The sequence below is a fragment of the Ixodes scapularis genome, unplaced genomic scaffold, assembly GCF_016920785.2.
Source record: "Ixodes scapularis isolate PalLabHiFi unplaced genomic scaffold, ASM1692078v2 PGA_scaffold3__209_contigs__length_174095766, whole genome shotgun sequence".
Classification (NCBI taxonomy): Eukaryota; Metazoa; Arthropoda; class Arachnida; order Ixodida; family Ixodidae; genus Ixodes; species Ixodes scapularis.
In genome coordinates, this window is record NW_024609868.1 from 73,296,912 (window position 1) to 73,314,725 (window position 17,814).

The 17,814-nt window shown below is 44.7% G+C and overlaps 3 protein-coding genes across 4 annotated transcripts; 1 reads left to right on the forward strand and 2 right to left on the reverse strand.

Moving 5' to 3' along the window:
* Nucleotides 1-1,810: 1,810 nt before the first annotated feature.
* LOC115308177 (phytanoyl-CoA dioxygenase domain-containing protein 1) lies at nucleotides 1,811-7,779 on the reverse strand. 2 transcript variants are annotated; one of them, XM_029980911.4, is made up of 11 exons: nucleotides 7,382-7,779; nucleotides 5,299-5,439; nucleotides 5,166-5,241; nucleotides 5,061-5,108; nucleotides 4,910-4,965; nucleotides 4,785-4,847; nucleotides 4,004-4,025; nucleotides 3,811-3,939; nucleotides 3,247-3,366; nucleotides 2,232-2,358; nucleotides 1,811-2,153 (listed from the first exon to the last, which is right to left on the reverse strand). In XM_029980911.4, the coding sequence occupies exons 1-11, from the start codon at nucleotides 7,424-7,426 to the stop codon at nucleotides 2,102-2,104; spliced, it is 879 nt and encodes a 292-aa protein (XP_029836771.3). In that variant the 5' UTR covers nucleotides 7,427-7,779; the 3' UTR covers nucleotides 1,811-2,101. The 2 variants fall into 2 exon arrangements, with proteins under 2 accessions (XP_029836771.3, XP_029836770.3); XM_029980910.3 differs by having other exon boundaries at nucleotides 4,910-4,986; nucleotides 7,382-7,700.
* A 382-nt stretch (nucleotides 7,780-8,161) lies between these two features.
* Nucleotides 8,162-14,091, forward strand: LOC8042657 (ubiquinone biosynthesis protein COQ4 homolog, mitochondrial). The gene is made up of 6 exons (XM_029990907.4): nucleotides 8,162-8,428; nucleotides 8,600-8,740; nucleotides 8,827-8,923; nucleotides 9,017-9,119; nucleotides 11,271-11,494; nucleotides 13,555-14,091. The coding sequence occupies exons 1-6, from the start codon at nucleotides 8,308-8,310 to the stop codon at nucleotides 13,760-13,762; spliced, it is 894 nt and encodes a 297-aa protein (XP_029846767.3). The 5' UTR covers nucleotides 8,162-8,307; the 3' UTR covers nucleotides 13,763-14,091.
* A 947-nt stretch (nucleotides 14,092-15,038) lies between these two features.
* Nucleotides 15,039-16,687, reverse strand: LOC115320770. Its single transcript, XM_029980919.4, has 4 exons — nucleotides 16,222-16,687; nucleotides 15,867-16,028; nucleotides 15,697-15,795; nucleotides 15,039-15,497 (listed from the first exon to the last, which is right to left on the reverse strand). Exons 1-4 carry the CDS (start codon nucleotides 16,540-16,542, stop codon nucleotides 15,339-15,341), a joined length of 741 nt encoding a protein of 246 aa, XP_029836779.3. The 5' UTR covers nucleotides 16,543-16,687; the 3' UTR covers nucleotides 15,039-15,338.
* Nucleotides 16,688-17,814: the final 1,127 nt, after the last annotated feature.

Genomic DNA, 17,814 nt, shown 5'->3' on the forward strand with positions numbered 1-17,814 from the left:
GTGGTTTTTTTGGGCATCATCCAATTGAGATTGCTTGCCACCAGTGTTGGGAAGTACTTTAAGTACATTGTACTTAAAATACTACTTTAAAGGGAAGATGGGGCACTTCTACATTTGAGAAAAAAAAAAGCTTGAATTACGTTAATTTGGCCTTTAGAATAACAGATATCAAAATTATATTTCAATGCGACACGCCGGAGAGCCATACAATCAATTTCAAAATAGGACTGAAGCCCCGCCTCCCTAGCCTTGGGCAGTCAAAATATCCGTCGATGACGTCACGTACAGCGACTGTCTTTCGCGTTTTTCTCGCGTTTAACAATAATTACGCAGCAAATGTTTTGGGTATTCGAGTTCACGGGGTAAAAATACACTAGAATTCACTTCTAACTCATTTTTTCCAAGAAGCTCCGTAGCTTCCCTTTAAGTAGGTTTAGGAAACTTGTACTTTGCTTGAAGTACATTCTCTGAGTATGTACTTGTACTTTACTTAAATTATTTTTTTCTGGTACTTTCCGAGGAAGGTACAATTCTCGACTTCAGAGTACATTCCCCAAATTTGGTTTTGTTAAATTTGTATCACGAAATGATGCTTTGTCAACTTCGAAGAAAAACTGGGAGGGATATTTTACTCTTGCCAGAAGCGTGAGCAGACGACGCATTGCTCCATTTGTTCTGGTAGCGGCTTTCCCGTAGCTTCCTGAACTCTCGCTACTTCTCGGTCGGTCAGTGCAAGCGAGGAGGTTTAAAATATTAGGAGAGCAGAATTATTCATAATGTAGCACCTGAGACTGTGGTACGGAAAAAGTAAATTTTCAAGTCGAAGTAAAGGACAACAGAGGAGAACGTCACAATGTTTTGAGACATTCTCTTTTGTCTTTTCCTTCTATTTGAAAGTTCCTTAATCTTTTTGCACCCCACTCTCGGGTGTCACATTATAATTAATTATCACCAGCGCCCTTGCACACTCACTGTTTTTTGCATTAAGGAGAGGACACTCCTGTGTGAGAGGATTGCTTGCGGAAGCTACAGGGCTGACGTCATGCTCTCTCCTAGTACATTTAGCCCCCTCGAGTACAACAATCCAATGCAAGGGGTGCCAAATTCAGAAGAAGGACTTCTGAATTTGGCTCCATTCCTGAAAATAACTACTCTGTGGCCACTCTTGAAGCTCTTGAAGACTTACGACGAGAAACTTGATTTTATCAAATATTCGCCGCTGTTTTTGAAAATAGGCCATGCACCCCTGATTACCCCTGGGCCCTGGGCAATGCATACCAGTTAAAAAATTACTTATAGGGGAATGAAAGGGCATCACAAGAGCTTGTGTTAAAATACTTGTACTTTACTGTGAAAGTACACTGTATTTATAGCACTTTACTTGAAGTACCTTTTAGATGTACTTTACCCAACACTGCTTGCCACCAACTGTCAATGTTGGTACGATGGTATTAGCTGTGCCAATGCCCGCCTTGCATACTCTTGGTTCACTCAACCCACACAATGAAAACAAAGGAAATTTGTTGTGCCAATGCTTTCCACACTATGACACGGACTAGTCCAAGGGAGTTACCAGTGTGGTATGTTTTTCAGCTTGTATCATACAACCATGTCCTATGAAAGCACTCTAGCACATAGGCTGGAGTGCATATCAGACATAAGAACTTGCACGTAAGTCTGCAAGGGAACTGTGCTGCTGAAAGAACTAACATGCATTCATACCACTGTTTTTAAGTGAGTAGGAACTTCGCACCCATTAAGCATAGCATGTTTTCACATGCTATTGGGTTCAGGTCTTAAATGAGAAAGATTTTTGTTTTATGTTTTTTTATTTCAGCGTCCATATAACATGGTAGATATCACTTAGCATGGTAAATGCACTTCATAAGGCCTTCTTCACGTACGGCTGCACCTTACCCTGTTAAAACTTTTGTACATTCTGCTTATTCCTGTTGGTGCTTTGTGTGATCTGCTCTATATAGGCTTGCTTTGTGTGGAAACAAAGGTTTCATGAGTTTCGCTACTTTGGCGGTCAGCATCGAACGATGGAATGGCCTTCACTGTATGAGCTCTGACGAGACCAGTGGTTTGTTTCCTTGCCTTAGGAGTTCTCGTACAGTGATGGGAAAGGAAGCTCTTCAGTCGGTTGCAACCTGAAATTGTGGTGGCCAGGTTAGAGAAAATTAGTGATGCTTCAGTTGCATCACTCCTTGCATCTGTTTTGTGCTTACCAGTTCTGGGGACTGTAGACTGACTGGTCCCTGTCAATGATGTGAAATGTGTACGCAGGTCTCGGGAAGAGCGATGTGTTCTTCTCGCTCTTGTGCACAACATTGCCATGGATGACCACGCATGAACCTGCAGTGTCACAGCTGTGTTAGAAGTCAATGTGAGCTATGCTTCTTCTCTCACTTGTGATAGCAGTTTGATGGGTCAAGAAGACAGCGCCTGCAGTGTTAAGAACAGGTTCGTTGCTATATCTACCCCTTACATGCTATTCTTACAGCTTCATTGGACACCTCAAAAGCTTGGTGGATTCAACTGCAAGAGGAATATGTGCAGGTCCTTGTTCCGGGCTGCTCGATTTGTTAGCTTCATAAGGAATTAAGCCCCTTCTAACCACAGCTGTTGGGATTGATGGGACAAGGGGGAACCTTTGGAAATCAAGGAAGATGCTTTAGTGTTTTACCTCTAAAGCTGAAGTCTCGCAGAGTTTAGGAATTTCAGGCATTTGTTTCTTTTGATTTGATTGTGTAGGATGGGTGCACTGCCTTTGAGGGTAGTTTGGCAGCTGGTGCACAGCAGCAATCAAGCACCACAGAAAGCAGCTGCTTGCTTGTTTGAGTCAGAGGTTAGTATAAAAATAAGAAAGAATATATTGGTGCCTTATATCACAAAGGGGACTGAGGCGAAGTGGAACTTGGATGAATTTCTGAAAAAGTTTTGAATCTAAAAGCCTACTCGGCGATACTTTATCATTAGAGTCTGAAAGAAGTCAGACAAACTTATTTGAATGAATATTACAACCCGATGACAGCACGTTGGTTTCCCTTTGTTGCGCATAATAATTTCATACTGAAAAAGGTAAAGCAAGTTCGAGATCATGTGCTGATTCATTGCTATACTTGCAAACTCGGCAAATGCTGTTTAGATTCATTGTTCCCATCTTCAAAGATCTCCTCCAAGATCTCTATATCAGGAGCTGACAATGACTGTAAGTGATGTCGGACATCTTGGCATGCATACCTCTCCCCACTGGGACAGGCACAAAAGTCTCGCCGGTGTAATTGCTGCTTCCAAGCTCGACAAATTTTGTGAGTGGGCCATCCGGATCAGGATTGCGGATGAACCTTCTGGCTATCCTTCCTAAACGAGACAAACAGTACGTCGTAAGCAGTGTGTGGCCCTCCAAGGGGTCTGTACAAGAGGAAATAGATTACTGTAAATGTTACTAGACCAACTCGGTTATGGAACTGCCCATAGACGCGTCTGCTTTCATGAGCAGTAACCCCCACGCCCTTCTTGCCCAAAGATTCACCTCCCGCCATTCAATGTGCCATCGTTTTGGGGATCGCTGCTATGGTAACTACAGTTTATTCTACAGAATACAGGTTATAAAGCACAGCGTCTCGATGGCACTTCACCGTAGCGTTTCTGAAGAATTTAGTTTTGAATCGCAGCCTCTGGATAGTGCTTCGAACGACGGATGGTGACCTTTGCGGGGAGGGGGAGGGGGTCACTTCTCTGTTAAAAGTTCCATAAGCGACTCGATCTAATAACGTTGATCACTGTCAAAGCAGGGCTCCTTACTGGTCTTATGGGAGCCAGGGATGTACCACAAGCACCCATTCTCCAGAGTAGCGTCTTCGAGCGGAAACCAGAGCCCGATGAGCTTGTTGGGCTCCGTGTAAAGGAAGGTAGCATCTTGGTGAGGCGTCACTGCAATCATTGTATTGTTACCAGATGCAGAGGGAGAGGATCTTTCCTGTCTTTGGCACCTTACCTTCTCCGCCGATGCCCGGGTTCTGAAACAAAGTACACATAGTGGATTCGGTGGTCGGACATTACTGTTTCGGTGCCAGGTATACCATAACTCAATGTGATTAAGACCATTGTCAGATAACATTTTAAATAGTAGAGCGACGATATTGGGTTGTTTTACTGACCAACTCTTTCTCTGTTCTTGCAAAGTGCATGTACTATGGTGTGTCTTGGTGCAAGCATATAGCTGACAAGTGCTTCAATGCCGTTTCACCGTTCAAAATGTGTGTGTCTGGTTAGGCATGCATTGGCAGCACTCCATTGAACAAACAAAGTCTCCACCCTGGCACAGTTGGACATCCAGGCACCCTAGTTTGTAATGTGTTTGATTTTTAAAACATTTTTGTCGCTGGATTGTGAAGGTGACACCAAACTTGAATACTGATGTGACGTATAAATCAGTACATGGAGCCCAAGTTTGTCTGCTTCTTGCGTGGGGGTCGCGGAGACGTCAAAACGCCGAGCTCTTAAAAACTAAATTAAAAAAAAAAAAGGTAGATTTGAGGGCGTTTAGCATCGAGGTCTACGCACTATCCTCCCAATCAAAACCAATCAAAACTCTGCATTGTTCTAGCATCACTGCAACCCCCTGCACAAGAAGTGGGCAACTTGCTCTCTGCATAGGTTTTTCCTTTCTTGCAGTACTTGGGACTGAGAGGTCTTCAGTGTTATCACATCAAAAAAAAAATTTATGCATCTGGTACCAGGTGAGATTTGTTCTAATTACAAATACCTTGACCCACCTTGAAGATGTACATGCTTTGAACAATGGCGGGGTCCTTGAATCCAACTTCTTTCACTAATTGCTGCAATTAAAAAATTACTTTTCAACTCTCTTCAACCTGTAGCGAAAGCATTTCTGCCTTACCTTAACTTTTTCACTGAATGACACACTCTTGAAGATGGGATTTAGCCAATGGAGTGCTGTAATGAACAAAGCTGGAGCTGTAAAAAATGCTTAGCGGCTTTTTGCCCGGAAAATGTGGTACACTACACTGAAAGGACATCAGAAGTACTACCATGTCCAATCTTGTTAAGACTTCGAAGCTTGTTGACGACCATGTTTCCTGCATGGAAAGTGAACTTTGTCAGTGCGGACACTTCAGGTCACACAACAGTCTTGCCTTGTTCATCGAAAGCATCTTCTTCATAAAAGTATCTTATCTTGTCTCCAGATGTGAGGAAGTACTCATCCCGTCCCTATATAAAATTGCACCATATTGGGAACATCACATTTAAATATAGGCTTTCTTTTACCTGGTCGCTAGTTGTTGAAAATATAGTTTGCTTTTCATCCGCAGGGAGTTCCATGATCATTTTAGTGCATTCATCTTTTAAGTCTTGCACTTCTTTTGGTGAGAGGAAATCTGGGAGTGATGCCAGTCCATTTGCTTGAAACTGCAATAACGCATGTTAACCATTTTATTTTCCAGTTTTGGGATAAGAGTTATTGGGGACGACACTAGATGCCCCTTGCCAGGGGCTCGGGAGGTATATCTGATCTGTGGGGGCGACGCCTGAGGGCTCATGTCACACCATGTAGTTCACCCCTCTCCCTCTCTCTCCATATATATACAGGGTGATTCAAGGAGAGGCCAGGCTCTTTAAATCGACCACTACGACTTTGTGCAGCGTTGCCCACAGATGGTGCATTTTTTTTGTAAAATTTGCAAAGAGCGAACTTATTTTAGGAAAAAGTAAAGAAAGAAAAAGGCTTAGGTGCTATGGAAACACAGCGAAGCCACCGGTCTTCAAATAACACGGCGCCGTTTTGCATGGGAGACAAGAGATGGCGCAAGCGGTCGCGACGCCAACTGCCGCCAACGAACGAGCATACGACGCCGAGAGCCGGTGTCTTTAACAGACAAGTAACTGCAGTTCCTTGTTGTTACCGCGCCTGTTTTTGTTACTGCAACTGTCGCCGCCTGCGGAACGCGCGCCGCATTTGAGTCGAAAAGATTGTCTGCTAAAGACGCCGGCTCTCAACGCCGTATGCTCGTTCGTTGGCGAAAATTTATCCAATGCTTTACGTTGGCGGCGTTCGTTGCGCCATCTCTTGCCTCCCGTGCGAAACGGCGCCGCATTGTTTGAAGACCGGTGGCGTCGCTACGTTTCCATAGGAGCTAAGCCTTTTTCTTTCTTTACTTTTTCCTCAAGTAAGTTCGCTCTTTGCAAATTTTACAAAAAAAAAAATGCACCATCTGTGGGCAACGCTGCACGAAGTCGTAGCGCGATAGGTAAAAGGGGCGGTGCAACGATTTTATGATTCAAAGAATTTGCATCCCGTCATTAATTTACGTTGTTTATCGTGTCCCGGAGGATAAAGAAAACACCTCCTTCATTAAAAATGTTGCGATTCCGCTGCATAATTGCAAAGCAAAAGTCCAGCTTTTTCCCCCACGTGCATGCCCCAAGTGGCAGCCGAAAGAACTACGGCGAAAAGACTATGTGACCTCGCTCGGCTCTAAGCTGCAGCATAACGCCCGCTGATGTCAGCAGAGAGAGGGAGAGGAAGTGTCCTCCGAGATAGCACACGGGTACCTACACGGCACTCCGAATGACGTCACTAGGACGGGGACCAGGTGTGACCCTGAAGGCTGGGAGTGAGTCAAGGGGTGCCCGAAATGCCAATATTTATCTTTTTTTTACGCAACAGCTAGGACATGCAGGCGAAATCAGTTTTCTGTCCTTCACTTCAGAAGTGTCAGAGGGTAACTTCCAGAAATCTTTGACTGAAGTCCGGAAATGGTTGCACCCACCCCTTTAAGAAACCGAATTTTGCGGTTGATTTAAAGAGCCAGGCCTCTCCTTGAATCACCCTGTATATATATATATATATTTATATATATATGTGGTGGTGGGAGGGGAAAAGATTTGTGGGGGCAGTGAGAACAGCTTCGAGTGGGGGGACATGCCACACCGACTGGCTTAAAACCTGTGGGAGCGACTGCCCCCCCCCCCCCCCCCCCCCCCCCCCCGCCGCCCCCGCCGCCGCCGCCCCCGCCGCCGCCGCCCCGGAGCCTCTGACCTCAGTGACCTTTGGGCTGCATCGGCTGCATAGACGCTTGCTTGCTCATGTAACATTATTATTATTATTACTATTATTATTATTATCATCATCATCATCATCATCATCATCATTCTGTGGACGCTACGACAGCTACGAGCCATACAGGACCAATCTAGTGTTGCGGATATATTATGAGACCACGCGCCCTTTTGGTGCTCTCCAGAAGGTCACGTGATGCTCGCACGGCATTGGATTGGCTGCGATGGATCCTAGCGTCTGCGGTCCATTGAAACGGAGCATAGCAGTTATCTGTGATCAGACGCTACTCACCTTTTCCACGCACACTTGTAGGTCGTCATTACTCCAACCTTCCATGGTGGTACTGTTTCAGTTGCACCCTGGGTATGAAGTGTGCGGGAATCCCGATGGAGAAATTATCTTGGAACGAAAACTGCGAAAGTCGACACCTCTATCTTATCAGTGTGCTGAAAGACCTTCCAGCTCTAGTATCTAAGCTTCCGGGCCACAATAAGATTTATGTTCAGTTTATTTGTTATATCCCGCTCTATCTGGAGCTCGGTTTTTGTTATTGACATTTCATATCCTTTGCGGCAACCCTTGTACCGCCAGCCACAATTTTGAGTAAATCGATTCGTACATAAGACGCGCCCAACGCACCCCTCAGGTTTGAAGAGTAGTTCAACGTTTGCAACGTCATTTTCGAAAAAAAAAAAAAAAAAAAGTCAAAATAGTGCAATATTGTCCCTCTCGTTCCCCTTCTCCAGGGATTATTTTCGGCAATATAGTAGCTTTTTGAAAACATTTTCATGTTTTCAAGAAATGGCGTCAGAAATGTCAAAATAATTATTCAAAATTATTTTGAAAGTGGACGTGGAATAGAAAAAAAGTCACTGCCTTTCCCCGAGCTCTGTCGAAGAATGCTCCGTTGGATTAAAGTCTGGAGACGCTAATTGCTGAAACCTTCTACTAGTATATTTATCGTTTAATCGCTTTTTGATTCAACGTTAGGTCGGGCGGTTCATGCGACCAACGCTACGCGCGACCGTGCGACGGAGTTGATGGAAAAGCAGATCACGTGATTAGCACTGCCCATTCCGGCTTCCCGTTTTCCGTGCCAGATCGAAAGATTGAAATCCCGTACTCTACTCTTTCGAAGCAACGTTGCAGTGACTCCAGTGACTCTGCGCAGCATGGCTAAAGTGAACTAGCATGGCGTTGTTTATGACTTGAGGAGCATGGGGTTTTCTGTTCCAATTTTGTCTCGCTGGGTTAGCAGGCTAACCAAGCGCAACATTTTTGCTTCTGTGTCTCGCAGCACCGTTCACACAGGCATTGCAAGCAGCAAGGAGGAGACTGGTGAGTTTCATTACACTCTCGAGACTACTATGTATAATACTTCTCCGGATTCTCCACCGGGAACATATGATACAGCCATTCGTTTTTATTGAGATGAACCGTGTCGGTCTGAATGTTATCGTTTTATTGACACTAACTGTGTCGGTCCGAATTTTTGTTACACGTACGAAGAGCACGATGGCGATGTTCGAGTCCACGAAGACATCCCGAAGGCTCCGCTTTATCCTGGCCACATACCAACAACGCTTGCACAGAAGGTCCTGATATCTGTCGGGTCCGCTCTTGCAGCAATCACAGATCCTTTCAGAGATGGTAAGTGTAACTCGAGAACAAGAACAACAACAACAAAAATTGGCATTAGAGATTTGTGATTCTATATCTTTGCTCTTGTCTTGCAGACATGGTGGCAGTGTTCGGAGAGACAACTGGGTCCCTCGCGTTTCGCGAGCTGCATAGAATCATGTCGAATGATCCGGAAGGTAGACAGATATTGAGGTTAGACAGTTCAACAGTATCACCGCATCTAACCCCTTTTTCATTGTATGCGTGCGCCGTTTGGAACGGGTTTGAGCTTATTCTCCCTTACAGGGATCGACCAAGGATCAACACTTCTATGCTTGACTTGGACTACCTGAGGCAGCTTCCCAAAGAAACTTTTGGTCATGCTTACTACCGTTTCCTCGCAGACAATGTGAGTGCGCCCTCTTTAGCTTCCTATTCGCAACTCCAACGCCCTATAGGTGGCGGGGTGGTAGTTCCAAGATGGCGGAAGAGACGGGGATAGATTCTCCAGGATATCCCGTGTACCTGCTCGCTGACGCTGTTCAGCGCTCTTAAAATGATTTATTTGTCTACAAATGCTAAGTGGTTGGGGAGGGATCATATTACAGGTGATGGAGATGCTGATGCACGTTAGGAACACGAGCAGGCTGCTATTTAGAAGTTGCAGAAACCTCAAATTGCGCAGCTTTGTGGTGAGCGTGCGTGTTCTAGACACCGGTCACGTTACTGTGTGTGGCAGAATATTTTTGAGGGTGATGAAGATATGCTTGCGCTTTGCCTGGCCATTAGTGCTCTAAAAAGAGAGTCACGAACGGTGACCGTCAAGCTTCGGAAGAGCACCGCTCACAGTATTGGTGTCTTCGCGTTACAGCCTCACAACTCGCTGCTCACTGTCTCGGTTCTAGTGTATTGCAACATGTAATTAAACTGCTCTATGGTTATTGATAGAAAGTTTGTTATCGCAGGCTACCGTTCGGTGTAGCACTACAAACGGAAGCTCGTGCTCCGCCTTTGAAGCACAATTTTCAGTGCGCGCCAGGAGCGTTGCCGTGCTTTTCACTCTAGAAAAAAGAAATGTTGTAGTTCTTACACCTCTTGTCACATATACGACACTCCAAAACTTCAGTTCGCCGTTCAACCCACTGACGTCAAACTGACGGCCCCAACTTTCACGAGAGGCTTGATGACGGCGTAATAAGATATTAAACAGCTAAAGTACGCATCAAAGAGTACCAAAAAAAACAAAAAAACCGAGGTTTTGCAGTAAAATTAAAAAAAACCTGACTACTTTTTTTTTACAGTCATTTACACTTATTTAAGCTATTTTAATAAGTTGCACAACTCGGTTATCAAGCCGCTCGTGAAAGTTGGGGGCGCCAGTTGAACGTCAGTGCGCTGTACATCCAACTGAAGTTTAGGGGTGTCGTACGCTATGCAAAAGCTGCCTATTAATATAATCGGCGTGTTTAGAGGTTTCATTTATTGCTCTAACAAAAAAAAAAATATTTTAAAATACTGTACATTTTTGTACCGTGTTATTTGAAAATATTGCGGTCCCTCTGGCCAAAACTGCGCGTTCTAAGCTCTTGTCACGAACGCCTGGCTAACACAGACGCGCTTGAAATGTTTCGAGCATTTTTTTTATTTGCTTTGTAATTACCTGAAAGCAAGTACGGGTATTCTGTATTATTAAAGTGCTTGGAATAAATGGTCATGTTCCTTGTAACGACCTTAAAACGTGAACCCATTCTCGATTTGTATTGGTCGACACATTCCGTTGCGTGACAAGTTTTATCCTACTTATGGCAAAGAATAGACTTTCCGTAGACTGTACTATAGAGTTCTTCATTATTAGCGGGAGCGTCTTCCGTCACGTTGAGCACAGATCGAGCTGGCAGCCATGCACAAGACCAGAAATCCGCAGCATATGCGATACACGAAAAGTCCCTAATGAAATTAGACATCCCGGTTCTTCGTGCAAGGCTGTTGCGAGGCGGAGCACGAGAATTCCTTTTTTAACGCGCTCACTTTTTCGTTAAAACGGCTTCACGCATGAAGGCCCGCAGTCCTTGCCACCGTTTCTGCGCCGCCGCCGCCGCTGCCGTCCCCGCTCCTCTGGTTCTCCGTTCGTCCGCGGGAGGGCGAGCGGCACGCTGGAGTTGCGAATAGTCATCACAGGATGGAAACGTTGGGGCATCTCTTTGGGCTCGCCCAGCTGCCTGCGTGCGCTCAATGTCTTTTGTCTTGCTTGGGCTGTGTGTGCACTTTCGATGCTCAGGAGGCTTGTTACCAAAGGTAGGAATTAAGCTCGTGCTGGAAGTGGGGCAACCAAAGCTCGACCCTACCTAAACGTGCAAAACTTAGCATCTTAGACATTAGAATTCATTTGGTACGTAGGGCCGCACCTTTACTAACAATGCATACCGAAAAAAATCGGGGACTGAGAAAAGACGGGCCAAACAGACATACACAACGAGCTGTCCCATCTTTCCTCCGTCTAGGTGTTTCGCTTCAAGTGGGCTGCTTTTAGTTGCTTGTTTACCATCTGTTCGCCCAACAGAATGTGACTCCGGACTCCAGACTGGCGGTGCAGTTTGTGGATGACCCCGAGCTCGCATACGTGGCTCAGAGGTACCGCGAGGTACACGACCTGATACACACTTTGCTCGAGATGCCCACACACATGCTTGGAGAGGTGACCGTCAAATGGGTGGAGGCGATTCACACCAAGATGCCCATGTGCTCCACCGGCGCCCTTTTCGGTGCTGTACGCCTCAGGCCCAAGTAATTCAGCGTTTCCTTTGCTCTAAGTTTGGTGTGAAAACGAGGCTTTACTTCGTCTTATGGATCTTTTGTGCCTTCTGTATATGCAGGTGCTGCGGTTTAGTATTGGTGACGGGCTATTTAGGGTGTAGGAATTGAGACTTTTCTTGTGTAGACAGTCTCATCATTTTTCCTTTGGCATGACAAGGGGGGACACTTTGAGTGAGAGGGCTAAATATTTTGTCAGTAAGCTTTTTTGATTCATTTATTTTTTTCTTATATGAAAACAACAACAACAAAAAAAAAACACTGGTTAGAATGTAGTCTGCTTTTGCATTTTGGTCTATAGTCATTTTACAAGTTAAGAAAAGTTTTTGAGGGAAAGGAAGGCTGGGGAGGAGGTAGCAGATAGGACGCTGTAGAGAGTAGGACGTTTCCTACTCTGCTTTCCAGCATTCCGTCTGCCTCTTCCTCCCCAGCCTTCTTTCCCTCGCCAACATTTCTTAACATGTAACTGACTATAGTAGGGAGCATAAATTTTGTATTAGCACATTCAACTTGGTTGTGCTGCTGCAATTGTATGCTGCTCTGTCTTATTTTTAGAGGCAACTTGTAGGATGTTCTTCTAAAACTTAAACCTTCCAAAAGCTGGGGTTGAGTTGCAAGTTGACTACTCTGTCCCTCATGCCCAGTGGAATAGGCAGGGGGGGTTTTCAGGGTTGAATCCTCCACCCTCCCCTCCGAATAATCCATTTGCCTCCGCCCCTTCACTGCCTCCACGCCTAGTAGCTCCATAGCCACCCCCATCTGTAGTCATAGAGATCCTAGCCGCCCTGAGAAGAAATTCCTGGCTATACACAAACTCATCTCTGTTACGTCACGGCGCGATGGTGGCGCGTCGGTCGCACTTCCGGTCTGGAGCTGTGGGCAGAAGTCCCCATGGTAGACGTGTATTCCTGCGTTATTTTGAAAGGAAAGAGTCAAAAACTTGCCTTCTCGTCAAAACGCCGCGACTGGGGCCGTGCCAAAAGTGTCGAGAAAGGTTTGAAGGTCAGTTTTCACGTGCTCGGTTCGTCCGAGAATATGGGTATGTGCAGTGAAAAGGGAAAAGCAGACGCCGTCGGACTACGATTGCTTGGGCGGGAAGCACTTAGGGTTGAATTCACGGATACTTCTGGTCATCAGATTTATTTCTTTTGTTCCAACATGAACGCCAGAAAACTGCCAAGTTGTGCTGACCACGTTCAGTGCGTCTTCAAGTTTAAACAGCCACCTGATTGCTTGAATTGTCGTCTGCTTGTCGTCTGCTCTTTTAGATGACGCCGGCCCGTAGAACATATCTTGGCCCGGTACTTGCGATAAGAAGTAAGTGCACGCCTCAAAAGACTTAAATTTGAAGGTTGGTAAGCAGGCTCGATGTAAACAGCAGATACAAGGTGATGTTGATCATTGTTACCAGTGACCATCACCGACTTGCAAGGCCTGATTCGCATGGTCCGATTCTGCTTTAGATTTTCAATATCGATGTCAACCATCTCAGCTGCGGTTCACGCTTTTGCAGCCCGAGCGACGTTGCAACTGAAAATTGCGAGCGAAATCTCATCATGCGAATGAGGCTTTAGCGTACATTCTGCGGCGTCCACGCGGAATGAATCGCCGCATGTCACATTATTGACGCGAAGTTTTGCGGGGTAACGAGCCTTGTTAATTTCGCTGAGGCCGCTCAAGTAGTCAGACATTGCTCAGGAAGACGTAGAATCAACAATTCAAACGTGAAAAAGGGCAGGGGGACTCACACAGACGCCGATAACATAGCATTTCAATGGTTTGTTTATGGGCGACGGCGATCTTCTTGCCCACACCCCCATCGCGCATGCGCGGCGCCGGTGGCGTCCGCTAGGGGCGCTCCGGTTTGTTTGTAAACCTGAGTTGGTGTATACCACTTCTTATGCCTACCATTATGCTATGCCAGTTATAAAAGTACTGTTTTTCAATATGTGATTATAGGTTTGAAGCTTTTTTATTTCTGTGATAAGTATGTTTGCTTGTAAATGGTGACATGACCTTTACTTTCTTTCCAGGCAGCGCAGGGACTATGTTTCAAGCCATCTCCCTTGGGCACTACATGTGGGGTACAATGCAAAAAACCTAATGTGCGTTTACTACGAGAAGCACTGGGAGATGCCCCTGCTGGAGTTGCAACACAGCCTCAACATTGAACCTTTTTCAAGGAAGCAGTCCATGCAAGAGCACGTGCCCAGTTCGCAGAAAGGTGGACTCGTTGCATAGCATTACACTTCTACTGTAGAGGAATGTACCAGCAGTGTCCGATTTTGCTGTAGCTGAAAGGTTTTTCGTGGGACTGCGGAAACTCCGATCGTAGTCTACATACCTGGAAGGCTCAAGTGCGATACAGGTTCCTTCTGATTGCACGCCTAGCTTCGGACAAATATGTTGCATTGTGTTTGTACTGACATTGTTGCAAACTGATAGTCTGAATATTTAATTTATGCCAACAACTTTTTCTTTTCTGCTTAGAATACGTTACAATAAATTTTTTTTTTTTTTGGAAATGTTTTTTGTTTTTACAGACAGAATAAAATGTAAGAAAAAATGCTGGTTCGCTTCAGATTACTCAGAATGTTTTTTCAGTTCTGGGATATTGAATGTACCAGTGTATAATGTGCTTTTATGTTGATTGAATGCTCTAATAACGTGGGATTTGAGAAAAAAAAAAAGTATAATGCACGTCCAGAATGAATGATAGAAGTTTTGAATTCCAACTCTGGTTTTGGTGGGAGCTTGAACTACCCTGACACAAGGGGATACAAGAGCCGAGGGTGCCTTTCCCACCAGCAACCCCTGCGGCTGTAGAGCATAGCACTGGCCTGCGGATCCCCATTTGGCGGGTTTGAACCCCAGTTGAGGTGTTTGCAGTATGACAAAGGCTTATTGCGAGAAAAACGCTGTGTCACCGAGGTTTCAGTTGCTCTGTTCGTCAAAAGTTTCCAAGTTAGTTGAAATTAATCTTCAGTCCTTCACTGGGACATGACAGATGCCATGCCATGATTTTGCATCTAGACTGCCAAATTTACCTTGCCATTCCCCGCTGCTCGATTGAGGGCCTTAGCGAGTGTTGAAAGCCTTAACCCTAAATAAACATTCTCAGCTCGGTAAAGAAAGAGAGGTTGAAAGCATACAGATCTCTTTTCTTAGTCTTATTTTTTGATGTATAATATGCCTATCATGTTGTGAGCATGATACCCTCTGCAACACAGTTAACCTGAGCACAATATTCGGACTTTCATTCATTTTATTTCTACATGTAAGTATCAAATGCCGAATTCTACCCAAAGCTGCTGTGTCTGTAAGCAGACTCCACTACACTAGTAACTTCCATAAGTTTTTCGAGCTCCAGAAGGAAAATTATCTAAACCGTTCGTTGATCGCATGCTTACGACAACTCTGTTGCACTCTATATAAATGAATATAATATTGGCTACATTCAGAGTGCGAATGACCTTCAGAATACAATCTTCATCACCAAATAACGAACACACAAAACAACATTGATTCCTTTATTTCAGCGAGTACAGATATTGAAGAGGCAAGCAAGGTTGCTAGCACATTCATTGTCTTCGAAGAAGTGGGTGGCACGCTTGCCTTTAGTTAGTTGCACTGGCAACAGTGGTACCTACTGCCCGATGCTTTTCCTGCAATGCCACTGCAACGTCTTTTCAACCGAAAGTAATACCCGGCTTCAAAAAAAGTCGAAACAACAAAGTTGGGCTATATGCGGCATCAGAAATGAATAACATGTTACTGTCCGATTTTCCTCTAGACTTGTAGAGAATGTGGAAATGCGCTACATCAGGATGCTCTGCAGGTTGCTGCGCATCTTGACTATCTCATACTCTTGAGCGTCGGTGAGAATCTTCTCCTGGAGGCCGAGGATTTCGTCCTTGACTTCCGAGTTGAGCTTCTGCTGTTGAGCTGTCTGCTTGGCATCCATCTTTTTAGTTGCCTATTAGGATGGGGAGAAGAGGGGACGACTGTACACACTTGTAATGGTAGCTGCAATTCACTTTGAGCCCATTTAAATTTCTTTTCCAAGCATGACTTGTTTATCAACAATGTTGAAAAGAATTTACACGAGTTGGCAAAAAAGTATGCTTTGAAAGTAGAAAATAGCCAGAATAAGCATCGCTGCTTGCAGAGCTTACGTCAAAGTAGTTAGTCCAGAGTGACTTCAAAGACCTGAACTTGTTGATACTGCATTCTATGAACTGCTGGTGCTGCTTCTGGTATTGCACAAGAGCTTTCTGGAAGGTAAATATGTCAAAGTTCGAGAAGTGTCCGATTTCTGATTAGATTAAACTAGGATATCTGTTACCGTAATCTTTTCTTCCGACTCCTTCACTTTTTGGATGTCGTCTTCGATTTGTTCGGTGATGTCGGTAACTTGTTTCTCAAACTCTTCGACAACGCTGCGCCGTTCGGCTAGCAAGGATTCATCCAAGTCCGACATCTTATTTGTGATATTTTTCGTTGATGTCTGAAACGAGATTATGGTGAATTAATTGAATGTGTTCTTAGAACAAAGAAGAAAAAAGTTTGGGGGAGGGAGTTGTAAGAAAAGAAAGGTATGCAATAATATTTATAATTTTAGGAAGAGAATCAAGAAAAGCAAGACAGGAGAATGGGCAAAAACTATAGGAAAGAGATTTGATTTGGCCACTTAGACTTACACGCAGGTGTTGCCAAAGTCGTCGTTTCTTGGCACGCAGCGATTTGGCAACGTCGTTGCCAAAACTGTCGAGAATCTTGGACATTTCTCCCGCCATTGCCGACTGAAGAGAAGTTTGCTGACCGGGCTCAACGGGAGAATCATCGTCGTCAGAATACGCTCGCTTGTTGCAGGCGGCACCCGAGCTGCCACCGACCGAAGGCTCCTTATTCTCGTCGTCGCTGCAAACGCGTTTTGCACTGCTTGTCAAAGAAAGAACATTAATAGGTAGTTTCTGCATGGTGAGCCTTCTGCTCAACTTCGACGGCTTACTCTTGTTCATCTCGTTACCAAGGAATGTAGAAAATAAACCTGTTTTTGCTAGCGACGAATGTAGACGTTCCGTAAAGTGAAGTAGCTTTTCGCAACAGCCGTTTGAACTTTTGGTCGTCTGCTTTGATCGGCTTTGAAATTCGCGCTATACGCCGAGCTGTTTGAAACGCTCCCAATGTTCTTAGAAACAAAATAAAGCAAAAATTACGAGGTTGTAGTTTCAATCAATGTTAGTTTAATTATTTATTGGATTGAGTGTTGGTTGAGGCATTGTTTGTTAGTATCGTTTGTATTGTTTGTTACTTTACCCAACAGATGGCAGGACCAACCCACATTGAAATAAAGTCCCTCGAGAGCCAAGATTGCACCATACCGCTACTGCGCTTGCGCGGCCATGGAATTGACGGTACAGTCGGTACCACGTCGGTATAGTCACAGTGAAATCATAACCAGTGGTCCCACTCAAGGCCACTTCCGGTAATCGCGCATACACAGCGCTCCTCAAGCCGGATGGCGACAACTGAAGGTGTAAAACAAAAACAAACAAAAAAACAGAGTCAAAAAGAATCGCGATTGACTAAAATGAGTGCGTTAATGTTAATATTTTTAGAAAACATAATAAGCTAGGTTATAATAAGAAACCAATATGGAAAGAAAAAATCGAGCAGTTACCGTTAGCTTTAAAAGTTCATTGCCCTAACCGAAGCCATGTTTTTAAACGTCGCCGGTCGCGTTGTCGGCGTTGTTTGTGTTGCTGTTCTGCGAATTTCTCTTTTCTAGTACATTTCTCTTTCGGTTGGATCCTCGCTTAACGTTTTAATGTCACGTGAGTTATCGAATCACGCTATGAATGTGTTCTAAATGGGCCTGTTCAGGCAAGAAGCCAAAAAGCCGGGGACTCGCTTCTCCGTTCGAGATTCCGGGATTCCGCTTCAAGTTCGTTGCCGGTGAGTGCAAACATTTAAAAGTGCTCGTGCTATCCTTCGCGTCAGGTCATGGCGCGATCGTCTTTTCTCCAACGCAGTGTATGTGACTCTGTTCATTTCTGAGGCGTATGTACGTCGGACGTGACATATAGAACGGTCGAACGTAATGAATTGCTTCACGCGCAACCGGAGCTTTCACACCACTTTACTGAAGAAATATAAATATCGTGGCAAATGACGCGGATCAGGACCGAACCTGGGATTCGCTAATCTGTAAAATCATAAAAGAGAAGTTGGCATCATAATATAACATATAAAAAAAACAAAAAAAAACACGCAACATTATAAAAAGTGAA